The 13777-nt window shown below is 44.1% G+C and overlaps 1 protein-coding gene across 7 annotated transcripts in view; it reads left to right on the forward strand.

The window, feature by feature from the left end:
- Nucleotides 1-13777, forward strand: part of RBMS3 (RNA binding motif single stranded interacting protein 3) — a 1589121-nt gene that overhangs the window by 1567201 nt on the left and 8143 nt on the right. For 6 of the 7 annotated variants that reach the window (XM_070455283.1, XM_070455287.1, XM_070455288.1 and 3 more), the window contains one exon: nt 11583-11644. The exons of the other annotated variant lie outside the window; for it this stretch is intronic. In XM_070455283.1, coding sequence (XP_070311384.1) covers nt 11583-11601 — 19 coding nt within the window. In that variant the 3' untranslated portion in view covers nt 11602-11644. The remainder of the gene's footprint in view (nt 1-11582; nt 11645-13777) is intronic. 7 annotated transcript variants of the gene reach the window in all.

Genomic DNA, 13777 nt, shown 5'->3' on the forward strand with positions numbered 1-13777 from the left:
TTCTATTATCTTTCTGTTGACCAATCATGATGTAATGGTATTAAGTGAGTAATAGTTCCATAATCAACAGTAAAATACTGTTTATCAGTTTTTAAAATCAATAGCCAGATAAAAAAATGAAAGATAATTACAATTGCAAGCCATAATGGGAACATGATTAACAATATAAAATAATCACATGCAGTTTGAGAGGTCGAGCAGAGTGATGAGGTAAGTGGAATTGCATACATGCGCATATCTCCATCTGCCCAGCTAGTCTGTATCTTTTGGCTGGTGCATTTAACCCACTTACATTTCAGGTAATTATTGACATGCATGATCTATTACCATTTTCTCTTAGGGGGTTTATTTTCTGTAGGTCTTTCCCTTGTCTTGAGTCTCCTGCCTACAGAAGGTCCTTTAACATTTGTTATAAAGGTGGTTTGGTGGTGCTGAATTCTCTCAGCTTTTGGTTGTCTGGAAAGCTATTGATTTCTCCATCAAATTTGAATGAGAGTCTTGCTGGATAGAGTATTCTTGGTGGTAGGTTCTTCCCTTTCGTCACTTTAAATATATCCTGCCATTCCCTTCTGGCTTGTAGACTTTCTGTTGAGAAATCAGCTGATAGCCTGATGGGAGTTCCTTTGCATGTCATTTTTCCCGTGTTGCTTTCACTGTTTTATCCTTAATTTTTGTCAGTTTGGTTACTATGTGTCTCGGTGTTCCTCCTTGGGTTTATGCTGCTTGGGACTCTCTGTGCTTCCTGGACTTGGCTGACTGTTTCATTTCCCATGTTAATGAAGTTTTCAGCTATGACCTCCTCAAATATTTTGTCAGTTCCTTTTCTCTCTCTCTTCTCCTTCTGAGATCCCTATAATGTGAATGTTGGTTCATTTAATGTCCCAGAGGTCTTTTAGGTTGTCTTCATTTCTTTTCACTCTTTTTTCTATATTCTGTTCTGCAGCAGTGATTTCCACTGTTCTGTCCCCCAGGTCACTCATCTGTTCTACTGCCTGGTTATTCTGCTATTGATTCCTTCTAGTGTATTATTCATCTCTGTTTGTTTGTTCTTTAGTTATTTGGTAAACATTTCTGCATTTTCTTCATTGTTTTCCAAAGATCCTGGGTCATCTTCACTGTTATTATCCTGAATTCTTTTTCTGGAAGGTTGCCTATCTCCACTTCACTTAGTTTTTCTGGGGTCTTATCTTGTCCCTTCTTCTGGGACATAACTTTCTGCTTTTTCAGACTGATTAACTTTTTGTAATATGGTTTTGTTTTAGTCACTGTTGGGACTGTGGTTCCTCTTGCTTCTGTCTGCCAAGAGGCTTCTGTAAGCTTCCTGATGGGAGGGACTAGTGGTGGGAAAAACCGGGTCTTGCTCCGGTGGGCAGGACAGTGCTCAGTAAAGCTTTAATCCAGTTGTCTGCTGATGAGTGGGGATGTGCTCCCTCCCTGATAGTTGTCTGGCCTGAGGCCACCCAAGCCCTGGGGTCTGTGGTCTTTACGGCAGGGTTCATGGTGGCCTCCCAGAGGGCTTATGCCAAGAGGGGCCTTCCCAGACTGCTGCTGCCAGCACCCTCACCCTGTGCGGAGCCCCTGTGGACCCACGCCCCCACAGGAGACCCTCCAACATTAGCAAGTAGCTGTGGTTCAGTCTGCTGTGAGGTCATTGCTCCTTTCCTCTGGGTCTTAGAGGACACAAGCAAAATCTTGTGCACACCAAGACTGGAGTCTCCATTTCCCTCAGTCCTGTGGAAGTCCTATAATCAAATCCTGCTGGCTGCAAGGTCAGATTCCTGGGAAAGGCCCAGTCCCTCAGTCGGATCCCTAGGCTAGGAAGCGTGATGTAGGGTTCAGAACCTGGAGAACTTCTTTGGTATTACTGTTCTCCAGTTTGTGGGTCACCCACTGGGCAGCTATAGGACTTGACTTTATTGTGATTGTGCCCCTCCTACCATCTCACTGGGGCTTTGTCTTTGGACCTGGGGTATCCTTTTTTATTGGGTTCCGGCATCTTCCTGTCAATGGTTGTTCAGCAGCTAGTTGAGATTTTGGTGCTCTCGCAGTAGAAGATGAGAGCACATCCTTCTGCTCCACCATCTTGAACCTGAGGTCCAGCCTGTCTGCTGATGGGGGGCTGTGTTCCTGCCTTGCTGAGGCTTTCCAGCGCTGGGGCATGCAGGCTGGTGGGCAGGGCCAAGTGTCTATGCTGATACGGGGATCTCTGGAAGAGTTCCTGCTGATCAGTAGTCCCTGTGGTCTCCGCTATGGTGTCCTTGCCCCCACTGCGAGCCACAGTCAGCCATCACCTTCCCAGGGGACCCTCCAGGAGCCCTTAGTAGGTCAGGTCCAGGTTCCTGAGGAGGCAATGCTCTGTGCTGGATTCCGGTGCATACGGTACCTCGGGTGCTTCCTCCGAGAGTGGAGTCTCTGTCTCCCTCCGCCCTGTAGGACCCCTTCATTCAAGCCCTGCTGACCTTCAGAGCTAAGTGCTCTGGGGGTTCTTGCTCTAAACCTCTGGTACCAGATCCTCGGACTGTCTTGGAGGGCATTTTTATGATGGAACTTCCCTGGATAGCCTTCGTGGGTTTAGTATTTTTGGGTGCAAGTGCTGTTTTTCGTTTGGACATCTGCTGCCTCTCTGCTCAGGGCGTGCTGGCCGTCACCCCCTCTGATAGGAGGTGTGACTGACGTGGCGCCCAGCGCCTGCACCGGATGCTGGGCAGGGCTTCCCCTGGGCTCTGTGGCTGCTCGCTCTCCCCTCCCTGCGCTCAGGAGCAGGGTCTGCTTCCTAGTCGCTGGAGCAGAGGCCCCGAGATCTGGTTCTTAGCTGTGTTTCTGATCTCAGTAGGAGGCAGGCAGGACTGGGGCTCCCCCAGCACTTGGGAAGAAAGCACTGCGCACTCCTCCGCTGAAGCCGTTCACAGGTGGGTGTCACCTGTGTGAGCTCTCAGACCATCCTGTCGTCAGCACGACCCTCAGCCCTACATTATCTGTGTGTCTGAAGGCAGTCTGCCCAGGAGCCCTCTCAGGTGTTGTTTCTCACCAGGCCACCAGTATAGAGCAACAGAAGGCAGGTCCCAGGCCAGCAGTAACAATGGATCTGGACCCGCCGCGGGTGTGGGGACGCAGCTCAGACTGGCCCGACTCCCCGTGCGCTGTGCCCACAGGGTCCACAGCTGCAAAAGCCAGGCCCAGCTCTGCTACAGAGACACTCACCGTCCGCTCAGATGCTCCTCGGGAGCGGACTCACACAGTTGGCAGCAGGGTCCATGCGGCCATCCAGAGAGACTTCAGCCCGCCTCCACTGCCCTGTTCCTGGAGCTCTTGTGTGGTTTCAGCCCCACCGCTGCCTGCGCGCCACCCACAGGCCTCTGGTCCCAACGCCGCCCCAGAGCCCGGCCCGGCCGGAGCCCTTCCGGCGCCCTAGGGAGGCAGGGGCAGCACGTGTGCCCTGCTGTTTGCGCTTCAGCCGCGCTGCTTCCCGTCTGTGGCTGTGCGGTCTTCCTCTGTGAGCGTGCCGGGTCGTGGCTTCCTCACTCTCCTCCCCACAGCTCTTTCCCCGCAGCCTACAGCTGTTCCCTCCGCAGGTCTGTTTCTAAACCCCGCAGTGCCGGCCCCCGTCTGCACCAGCAGACAGTGTCTGAGGCTGGGGCATGCAGGGCTGTGGCACCGACCATCTGCCCAAGTCTCACTCTGTCCCGCCTGCCACAGCCTAGCGGCTGCACTCTCCTCCAAACCCCAAAGCGCCCCTCTGTCCCAGCGCATCTCCCCACCAGCGGGAGGGCATCCCAGATGTGGGAGCCTCTCCTGCCTTCAGTTCCCCACCCAGGTATGCAGGCATCTTCCTTACCCTGACTCAGTGTCTGAGGTCTTCTGCTAGCGTTCAGCAGGTGCTCTGCGAGACTTCTCCCATTTGGAGATGTATTCTTGATGAGGTGAGGAAAGTTGAACTCCACATCCTCCTAATCCTCCGCCATCTTGACTCCCCCTGTAATTTAATTTAAAATATCTTTAGACATTACGGTGTGAAATATATGTGTGATGGGTTAAGCTACTTTTCAGGGGCACTCAGCCACCCTAATCAGAATTTCACACCCCACAGGAGGTCAGCTCTCATTTAATGAGAAAGGCCAGAGGTTTGTACAAGTATTTTAAAGTACCCATATCTCAATTAGCATAATGATTATTAGAAATGAGTTGCCTGATGAAAGCAGTGCCATGTTAATTAGCATAATGAAACTGGAAATGAGCTCCATTTGTGAGATTCAGAATATTCAAGATAACGTGAATTGGCTATGGTACTTTAAGGATGCTCTCCACTCAACCCAGGAAAGATGGAGTAAGGATGCAGGGAAACTTGCAGCCTGTGCCATCAAGACCCCCCCCCCCCCCATGCTTCTTGTGACTGTCCAGAACCTCTTTTCCCTGCTTTAGCTGCCCCCATTTTTCATGATCACTGTGTGATATGACAGGAGTTGGGGGGGGGGGGTGTGTATCTCTGCCCAATCCAGAGAGAACATATCTCCCTCTGAGGAATTCTAGCAAGTCTCCCCACCCACCTCCATCACCCTCAGTATCACACAGCATGCCAGATTTTATGCTCTGACACCATACCCCTGCCCTCAAGAGTTTACATTGTAACTGAGGCTGGAGCCTGGTGATGTAGCTGGATGAATTATAGGAGATAAAGTCCAACAGGCCAAATTTCATATGCCTTTGGGCCTTGGATATGTAGCTTTGTGTAGATCAAGAGTTCTCAGTTTTATTCTAAGGGAGCTACAAAACCTCTGGAGAGTTTGAAGAAAAGGAAGGATGGAATTTGATTGATATTATAAATGACTCCTGCTTCAGGTTCCCATCTCCAGATTTTTGAACTTCCTGTTTCCTCTACCTAGAATGCTTTTCCTCTAAGACTCTCCTAGATTAGCTTGTAATTGTCTTTCACATGCAGGCCTGTATGAGAGACCTTCCCTGATACCAAATCTTAGGTATTTATCCAGCCACCTTCTATCACAGAATATTTTTTTTAAATATTCTACTTTGAGATTCTTTTTCTTTATGATGGTTTGCTAATTGATCCATTGACTGTGAGGCTACTCCTAGTAGGAGATAAATTCCGAGAGGATGGGGGAGGCATCTGCTTCTTCCATAGCTCTTTCCTTAGCATCAGGAATACTGCCTTTCACATAGTAGGCACTTGGTCAAGAACTGTTGATTGGATAAATAAAGGTGTCATTTTAATTTACCCATACATCATCAAACCGTTGACGTGTGTGTGTGTGTGTGTGTGTGTGTGTGTGTGAGACTCAGTCGTACCTGACTCTTTGCCATCCCGTGGACTGCAGCCCAGCAGGCTCCTCTGTCCATGGGATTTTCCAGGCAAGGATACTGGATTGACTTGCTGTTTCCTTCTCCTTGAAACTGTTAACAAGGAGGGTCTTAAATCATTCATTTCCTCACTGGGCCTTGGAACACCCGAAGCCCGTTTCCCATCCTCCCCAAGCCCTGAGAGGTGCTCCTGCCCGCACGGCGTCTCTCATCCCGCCCTGGTGTCTGTCACTGCTCCTGCAGAGACAGTCTCTGTTCCCTCCTCACATATTAGCTCACTCAGCGGACTGGAAAAACCCAGCATGCTTGGACCGAGTGCCAGAGATTACCATATTGTTTGATGTGATTCACACAGACTTTAAATTTAAAAAACAAAAAATAGGAGATGGAGACAAGATGACAGAGTAGAAGGACATGAGCTCCCTTTTTCTTACGGAAACACCAGAATCACAACTGACTGCTGAACAACCATCATCCAAGAAATGCGGGAGCCTATCAAAAAATGACATTCTACCTCCAAAGACAAAGCAGCAGCCACAAAAGAATGGAAGTATGGGCACAATCAGGATAACATCAAACACCATACCTATGGCGTGAGTGACCCACAAACTGGAAAACAATTATACCACAGAAGCTTTCCCACCATAGTGAAAGTTCTGAGCCCCATGCCAGATTTCCCAGCCTGGGGATCTGGCAACAGGAGAAGCCCCCAGAGAACCTGGTGCTGAAAGCCAGTGGTGTTTGATCCTAGCGATCCCACAGGACTGGGGACAACAGAAACTCCACTCTCGGAGGCTGTATGCCAGGTCCTGTGTACACCGGGACCCAGGAAAATAAGCCGTGGCCTCTCAGGAGCCCAGACCAGACCCGCCTGCTGGTGCTGAAGGGGCTCCTGAGGAAGCGGGGAGCATCCAAGGCTCACAGTGGGGCAAAGACACTGGCCGCAGTAGTTCTCACCGGCATGACCCCCGTGAAAGTCACCATCTTCTCATCAAGACCCGGCCCCGCCAGCAACCTGCAGGCTCCAGTGCCGGGACACCTCAGGATGATCAGTCAGCAAGGGTGGAACACAGCAGCCCCCATCACTGGAGACCATGCAACCATACATCAATAAAATGGACAACCTAGATAGAGTAAATGGACAACTTCTTCCAGTACTGAACAGGAAGAACTAGAAAACATGAACAGACCAATCATAAGCAGTGAAATTGAAACTGTGATTTAAAAATTCCCAACAAACAAAAATCCAGAACCAGACAGCTTCACAGGCAAGTTCTATCAAACATTTATAGAAGAGTTAACCCTGACCCATCTGAAAATCTTCCAAAAATATCACAGAGGAAGAAGCACTCCCAAGCTCATTCAATGAGGCTACCATCACCCTGATAACAAAACAAGATAAAGATACCACAAAAATGAAAATTATAGGCCAATATCACTGCTAAACATAGACATTAAAATCCTCAAGAAAATACTAGCAAACGAAATTCAACAACACAGTAAAGGGATCATACACCCCGGTCAAGTGGGATTTATCTCAGGGATGCAAAGATTCTTCACTATATTCAAATCAATTACTGTGATATACCACCTTAACAAAATGAAGAATAAAAGCTGCATGGCTATCAATAGATCCAGAAAAAGATTTTCAAGAAGTTCAACACCCATTTATGATGAAGAACTCTCTAGAAAGTGACTGCAGAGGGAACCTACCTCAACATAATAAAGGCCATATATGACAAACCCACAGCTAACATCATTCTCAATGGTGAAAAACTATTTCCTCTAAGACAAGGAGCAAGAAAAGACAAGGATGTCCATCCTTGCCACCTTTATTAAACATACTTTTGGAAGTTCTAGTCATGGCTATCAGAGAAGAAAAGGAAATAAAAGGAATCCAAATTGGAAAAGAAGTAAAACTGTCACTGTCTGCAGATGACATGATACTGTACATAGAAGTATAGAAAGAGTATCTGAAAGAGATGGGAATACCAGACCACCTGACCTGCCTCTTGAGAAATCTGTATGCAGGTCAGGAAGCAACAGTTAGAACTGGACATGGAAAAACAGACTGGTTCAAAATAGGAAAAGGAGTACATCAAAGCTGTATATTGTCACCCTGCTTATTTAACTTATATGCAGAGTACATCATGAGAAATGCTGGGCTGGATGAAGCACAAGCTGGAATCAAGATTGCTAGGAGAAATATCAATAACCTCAGATATGCAGATGACACCACCCTTATGGAAGAAAACAAAGAACTAAAGAGCCTCTTGATGAAAGTGAAAGAGGAGAGTGAAAAAGTTGGCTTAAAGCTCAACATTCAGAAAACTAGGATCATGGCATCCAGCCCCATCACTTCATGGCAAACAGATGGGGAAACAGTGGCTGATTTTATTTTGGGGGGCTTCAAAATCACTGCAGATGGTGATTGCAGCCATGAAATTAAAAGACGCTTACTGCTTGGAAGCAAAGTCATGACCAACCTAGACAGCATATTAAAACGCAGAGACATTACTTTGCCAACAAAGGTCCATCTAGTCGAGGCTATGGTTTTTCCAGTAGTCATGTACAGATGTGAGAGTTGGACTATAAAGAAAGCTGAGTGCCGAAGAATTGATGCTTTTGAACTGTGGTGGTGGTGAAGACTCTTGAGAGTCCCTTGGATGGCAGGAAGAGCCAACCAGTCCATCCTAAAGGAGATCAGTCCTGAGTGTTCATTGGAAGGACTGCTGTTGAAGCTGAAACTCCAGTACTTTGGCCACCTGATGCAAAGAGCTGACTCATTTGAAAAGACCCTGATGCTGGGGAAAGATTGAGATCAGGAGGAGAAGAGGACAACAGCGGATGAGATGGTTGGATGGCATCAACCTATTCTCATAAAACCATAAGATGCTGCTGAAAGAAATCAAAGATGACACAGATGAAAAGATATACTATATTCTTGGATTGGAAGAATCAATATTGTGAAATGATTATACTACTCAAAACAATCTATAGATTCCATGCAATACCTATGGCATTTTTTTTTTTTTTTTCAGAAAAACAGAAGAAACAAAAAGTCAGAATTTGAATGAAGACACAAAAGACCCAAAGAGCCAAGACAATATTGAAGAAGAAAAACAGAGTCAGAAGGAACAGTCTCCCAGACTTAAGATGATACTATAAAGCTATGGTCATCAAAATAGTATGGTAGTGGTGCAAAAACAGAAATATAGATCAATGGAACAGGAGAACAAGTCGAGATAAATCTACGTACCTGTGGTCAACTAATCTGTGACAAAGGAGGCAAGAAACACACAATTGAGAAAAGACAGTCTCTTCAGTAACTGGTGCTGGGAAAACTGGGCAATTACATGTAAAAGAATGAAATTAGAACACTCTCTATGCCAAAAATAAACTAAAAATAGATTAAGACCTAAATGTAAGGCTAGAGAGTATGAAACTCTTAAAGGAAAACAGAAAGAACACTCTCTGACATACATTTCAGCAATATCTTTTTTGATAGACCTCCTAGAGTAATGAAAATATAAACAAAAATAATTATAATAATAATTAATTAAAAGCTTTTGCATAGCAAAGGAAACCATAAGCAAAATGAAAATATAATCCACAGAATGGGAGAAAATCTTTCCAAATGAAGCAGCTGACAAGGGGTTAATCTCCAAAATATACAAACACCTCATGGAGCTCAATATCAAAAAAGCAAACAAACAATCAAAAAACGGGCAGAAGATCTGAAAAATAAAATTTCTTCAGAAACAATAAACAGATGGCTAGGAAGCACATGAAAACATACTTAACATCACTATCAGAAAATGTGAATCAAAACTACAATGAGATATCACCTCCCACTAATCAGAAAGACCATCATCAAAAAACTACAAACACATGCTAGAGAGGTTATGGAGAAAAGAGAACCCTCTTACACTGTTGGTGGGAATGCAAATAGGTACAACCACTATAGAAAACAGTACAGAGGTTCCTCAAAAGAAACTAAAAGTTGCCATATGATCTGGAATCCCACTTATGGGCATATGTCTTCCAAAAAACATATTTCAAAAAGATACAAGCAACCCAATATTCATTGCTGCACTATTTACAATAGCCAAGACATCAAAGCAACCTCAACATTCATCGACAGAAAAGAGGGTAAAGGAGATGTGGTTCATAGACAAATAATATTACTCAGCCATAAAATGAATGAAATAAATCCTTTTGCAGTTGCATGCATGGACCTAGAGGTTGTCTTACTGAGTAAAGTCAGACTGAAAAAGACAAATATTTTAAATCACTTATTTGTGGAATCTTAAAAATGGTACACATTAACTTATTTACGAAATAGAAATAGAGTTACATGTGTAGAAAAGAAACCTGTGGTTACAAGGGGGTTAGAGGAGGAGGGATAAATTGGGAGATTGGAATGAACATATACACACTATTGCATATAAGATAATTAATAGGGACCTACTGTAGCACAGGGAAATCTACTCAGTACTCTCTAATGGCATATATGGGAAAAGAATCTAAAAAAGAGTGGGCATATGTTTACATATAACTGATTCACTTTGTTGTACACCTGAAACTAACAAGTATAAATCAACTATACTCCAATAAAAGGTTAAAAAAAAAAACTACAGACAACACAACAGAAGGTTATAGGACAAAAGTTTGAGAAATGTTAATAATGTGCATGTGAACAAAAAGGTTATATTTGGAATCATGGGTCAGCAGAATTTTAATATTCCAAATTCCACTTTTCAAGCTAAAAATACATTACCTCCTATTTTGTTGTCCTGTTTTTGGTTTTGGTTTTTTTTCTCCTATTGTTCAAAGGGGATAGTAATGCAAGAGGCTGGTTACTCTTTACCCAAACCAGGAAAATGATACCTGTACTTTATTTTAGATGTTCTTTGGAAATTCCAGTTTCTGCTCAGTTTATTCCCAGTTTTTCTTTGTGTACTTAGAAAATTTTTTTAAAAAACTAGGACTTGAAAAGTATGAGTCTGCAAGCAAAGCTATATTCTAATATACAAAATCAGAAGTCCTTAAAATTCCATCTTTTCCATTTACCAATTTTTACTCAAGGGGCCTCCCTTAAATCTTTAAAGTGAGAGATTACATCAGTGTTCTCCAGAAAATATAAGGCAGGTCTGCATAGCTGAGGGAAGACTGACCCCTCTTCCCTGAATTTGGGGTGTGGGCTTCTGATAACTCAGACTGTAAAGAACCCGCCTAACAATGCAGAAGACATTAAGAGATGTGGGTTCGATCCCTGGGTCAGGAAGATCCCCTGGAGAAGGGACTGCTCACTGATTCCAGTATTCATGCCTGGAGAATCCCATGGACAGAGGAGCCTGGCAGGCTACAGTCCACAGGGTTGCAAAGAATCGGACACGACTGAGCTCCTAAGCACAGCACAAATTCACTCCTGTCTACCTTTCCTGTCCTAATGAAGTGTGAAAGTGCATGTTTACATAATGCTTGTGTCATGCACTGGCATTCATAAAAAAACAGAAGGCCTCCAAAATGTTAAGGCTTTGATCAGGAGCAAGAAGAACATTTTAAGTTGGATACTGAGACTATTTAAAAATTAAAATGAGTTGCACTGTAAAAAGAGGAATATGTGTGACTGAGAGCATTATGAAAATACAAATAAAATCTATCATTAGTCACAATCTTAACAGACATGTGTGGATAGTAATCAAGGGCATATAGTTTGCTGATTACTGTACTGACCATGTATAGACAATTGGTATTATGACAGTTCTTTTAGAGAAGACTGGAAAAATTACAAAGCCCTAACAGCACTAGGGTTGAGATAGAAGCTTTCTAAGGTCAGTGTGAAGGTAGGGAGACTGACAACATTTTAAGATCACAGAGTCAGTCTGAATGCTCTCATCTTCCATCCTCCCCACCCCTGCCTCCCCCCAAAAAGCAGAGTGAATACATTAAAAAGTAGTAAAAAGTAGTAAATCATCATCTTAGAATTGTAGACTTTTAGGCTAGAAAAAGCCTTAAAATGATCTAATCATGCCATATTCACCAATGTCATTCCTGACAGATTAACTTCACAGATTTTCATGTGAAAAGACGAATTCTGTGATCTACACTATTCTCCCACTACCTGATTGCCCTTAGTAAACTAAACATGCAGTTAGGTTATCAACAAAGAAAGGCATCAAAAGGAAAAAAAAATGTTTTTGAAAACATGTGATCTTTTACATTAGTATCAAAATAATTATACTGACCAAAAAATTCTCTTACAGTTTTTTAATAATTTTTTAAAGCATTCCAAAGGAGACCAGAACATACTGCAGTCTTTCAGGAAGTAAGTATCCATCTGGCCCTGTAGGGGGTCATGTCCGTTAGTATATTAATAGCTTTGAAGACAGCTACAATTAAACAAGCACAGCACTAAGGTTGGAGCAGTGTTTCTCTCAGCACCACTTTGACCACCCTCTCCACATCGCAGGCCGATTCTTTACCAGCTGAGCTACCAGGGAAGCCCAGGAGTGAATTTAGTTCTATTAAATAGCAATAGACTATTAAACAGTCTTCCATTCAGACTTCAGCAAGCCACCATGAAGATGTAAAGTACAACCATTTATTTCCTCTCATTTGTTTTCATGTAGCAACAAGACCACTTGAAGGATGAAGCAAGTGATGGGAGGAGGCTATTGGAAGCATTTGTGTAAGGTTATAAAACTTGAAAGTAGCTCCAATATGACCCAACAATCCCACTCCTGGGCATATACCCAGAGAAAACCACAACTCAAAAAGATACAGGCACCCCCAATATTCATTGCAGCACTATTTACAATAGCCAAGACTCAGAAGCAACCTAGATGTCCATGAATAGATAAAGAGGATTAATGATACATATATACAATAGAATATTAATCAGCCATAAAGAGGAAGAAAATTGAGTCAGTTGTATTGATGTGAATGAACCTAGAGTCTGTCATACAGAGTGAAGTAAGTCAGGAAGAAAAGAATATCATATATTAACGTGTATATGTACAAGACTCTTGAGAGTCCCTTGGACTGCAAGGAGATCCAACCAGTCCATCCTAAAGGAGATCAGTCCTGAATATTCATTAGAAGGACTGATGCTGAAGCTGAAGCTCCAATACTTTGGCCACCTGATGTGAAGAACTGACTCACTGGAAAAGACCCTGATGCTGGGAAAGATTGAAGGCAGGAGAAGGGGACGACAGAGGATGAGATGGTTGGATGGCATCACCAACTCAATGGACATGAGTTTAAGCAAGCTCCGGGAATTGGTGATGGACAGGGAAGCCTGGCGTGCTGCGGTCCATGGGGTCGCAGAGCCAGACACACCTGAGGGACGGGACTGAACGTGTATATGTGGGATCTAGAGGTGCTTCCCCTGTGACTCAGTGGTAAGCATCTGGCTCCAACGCAGGAGGTGCTGGTGCGATCCCTGGGTCAGGAAGATCCCCTGGAGGAGGGCTTGGTAGCCCAGTTCAGTTTTCTTGCCTGAAGAATCCCATGGACAGAGGATAACCCTGGCAGACTACAGTCTGTAGGGTCACACAGAATCAGACACAACTGAAGTGATTTAGCATGCATGCATGGAATCGAGAAAAATGGTACTGATGAACCTATTTGTGGGGCAGAAATAGAGATGAAGATGAAGATAATGGATTTGCGGACACAGCAGGGAAAGGAAGGAGAGGGGAAGGTGAATTGAGAGAGTAGCGCTGATAGATACACACTACAATGTATAAGAGAGACAGCTCGTGGGAAGCTGCTGCATAGCACGGGGAGCTCAGCTCAGGGCTCTGTGATGACCCCAGGCTGGGATGGAAGTGGTGGGAGGGAGGCCCGGAGGGAGGGGATATATGTACACACACAGCTGACTCACATTTTTGTAGAGCAGAAATTACCATAACATTGTAAAGCCATTATCCTCCAATAACAAAGAAGGAAGGAAGCTGCAGCCTCACTCATACACACGGACACTTGGAGACCAGCCCACCAGACACACCCGCGCAATGAGGGGTTCTGCGTCATGCAGCCTATTGACTGAAAGCATTCACTGAACAGGTCTGATGCAGATTCTTGCCGTATTAGGCATTTTCTACTCAATGCACAGTAATACCAGGGCGGAAGATGGAAATGGGAACAAAGAATAGACCTAAAAGCAAACACAAAAACACACACCAAATGTGGTTCCCATAACAAGACAGAGTTTTAGAAATAAATGGAATGAGGATATACTTTGGAAAGGTATATATAGAGAGATCAAATATACTCCACGGTTCCCACGGTTCCCAGGATGACGACGGAAATTTCCCTTATTGTTGCTGCTATTATGACAATTTTGATGGCTTTCATTCTAGAAAGAAATGCCACTTTCTTTCATAACACAGAAAAATAAATGTATTTCTAGAGACTTAAACTCTGCTTAACACTGGAAATAATCTATCAACAAGCT

Source organism: Odocoileus virginianus, chromosome 26 (genome assembly GCF_023699985.2).
Source record: "Odocoileus virginianus isolate 20LAN1187 ecotype Illinois chromosome 26, Ovbor_1.2, whole genome shotgun sequence".
Classification (NCBI taxonomy): domain Eukaryota; kingdom Metazoa; phylum Chordata; class Mammalia; order Artiodactyla; family Cervidae; genus Odocoileus; species Odocoileus virginianus.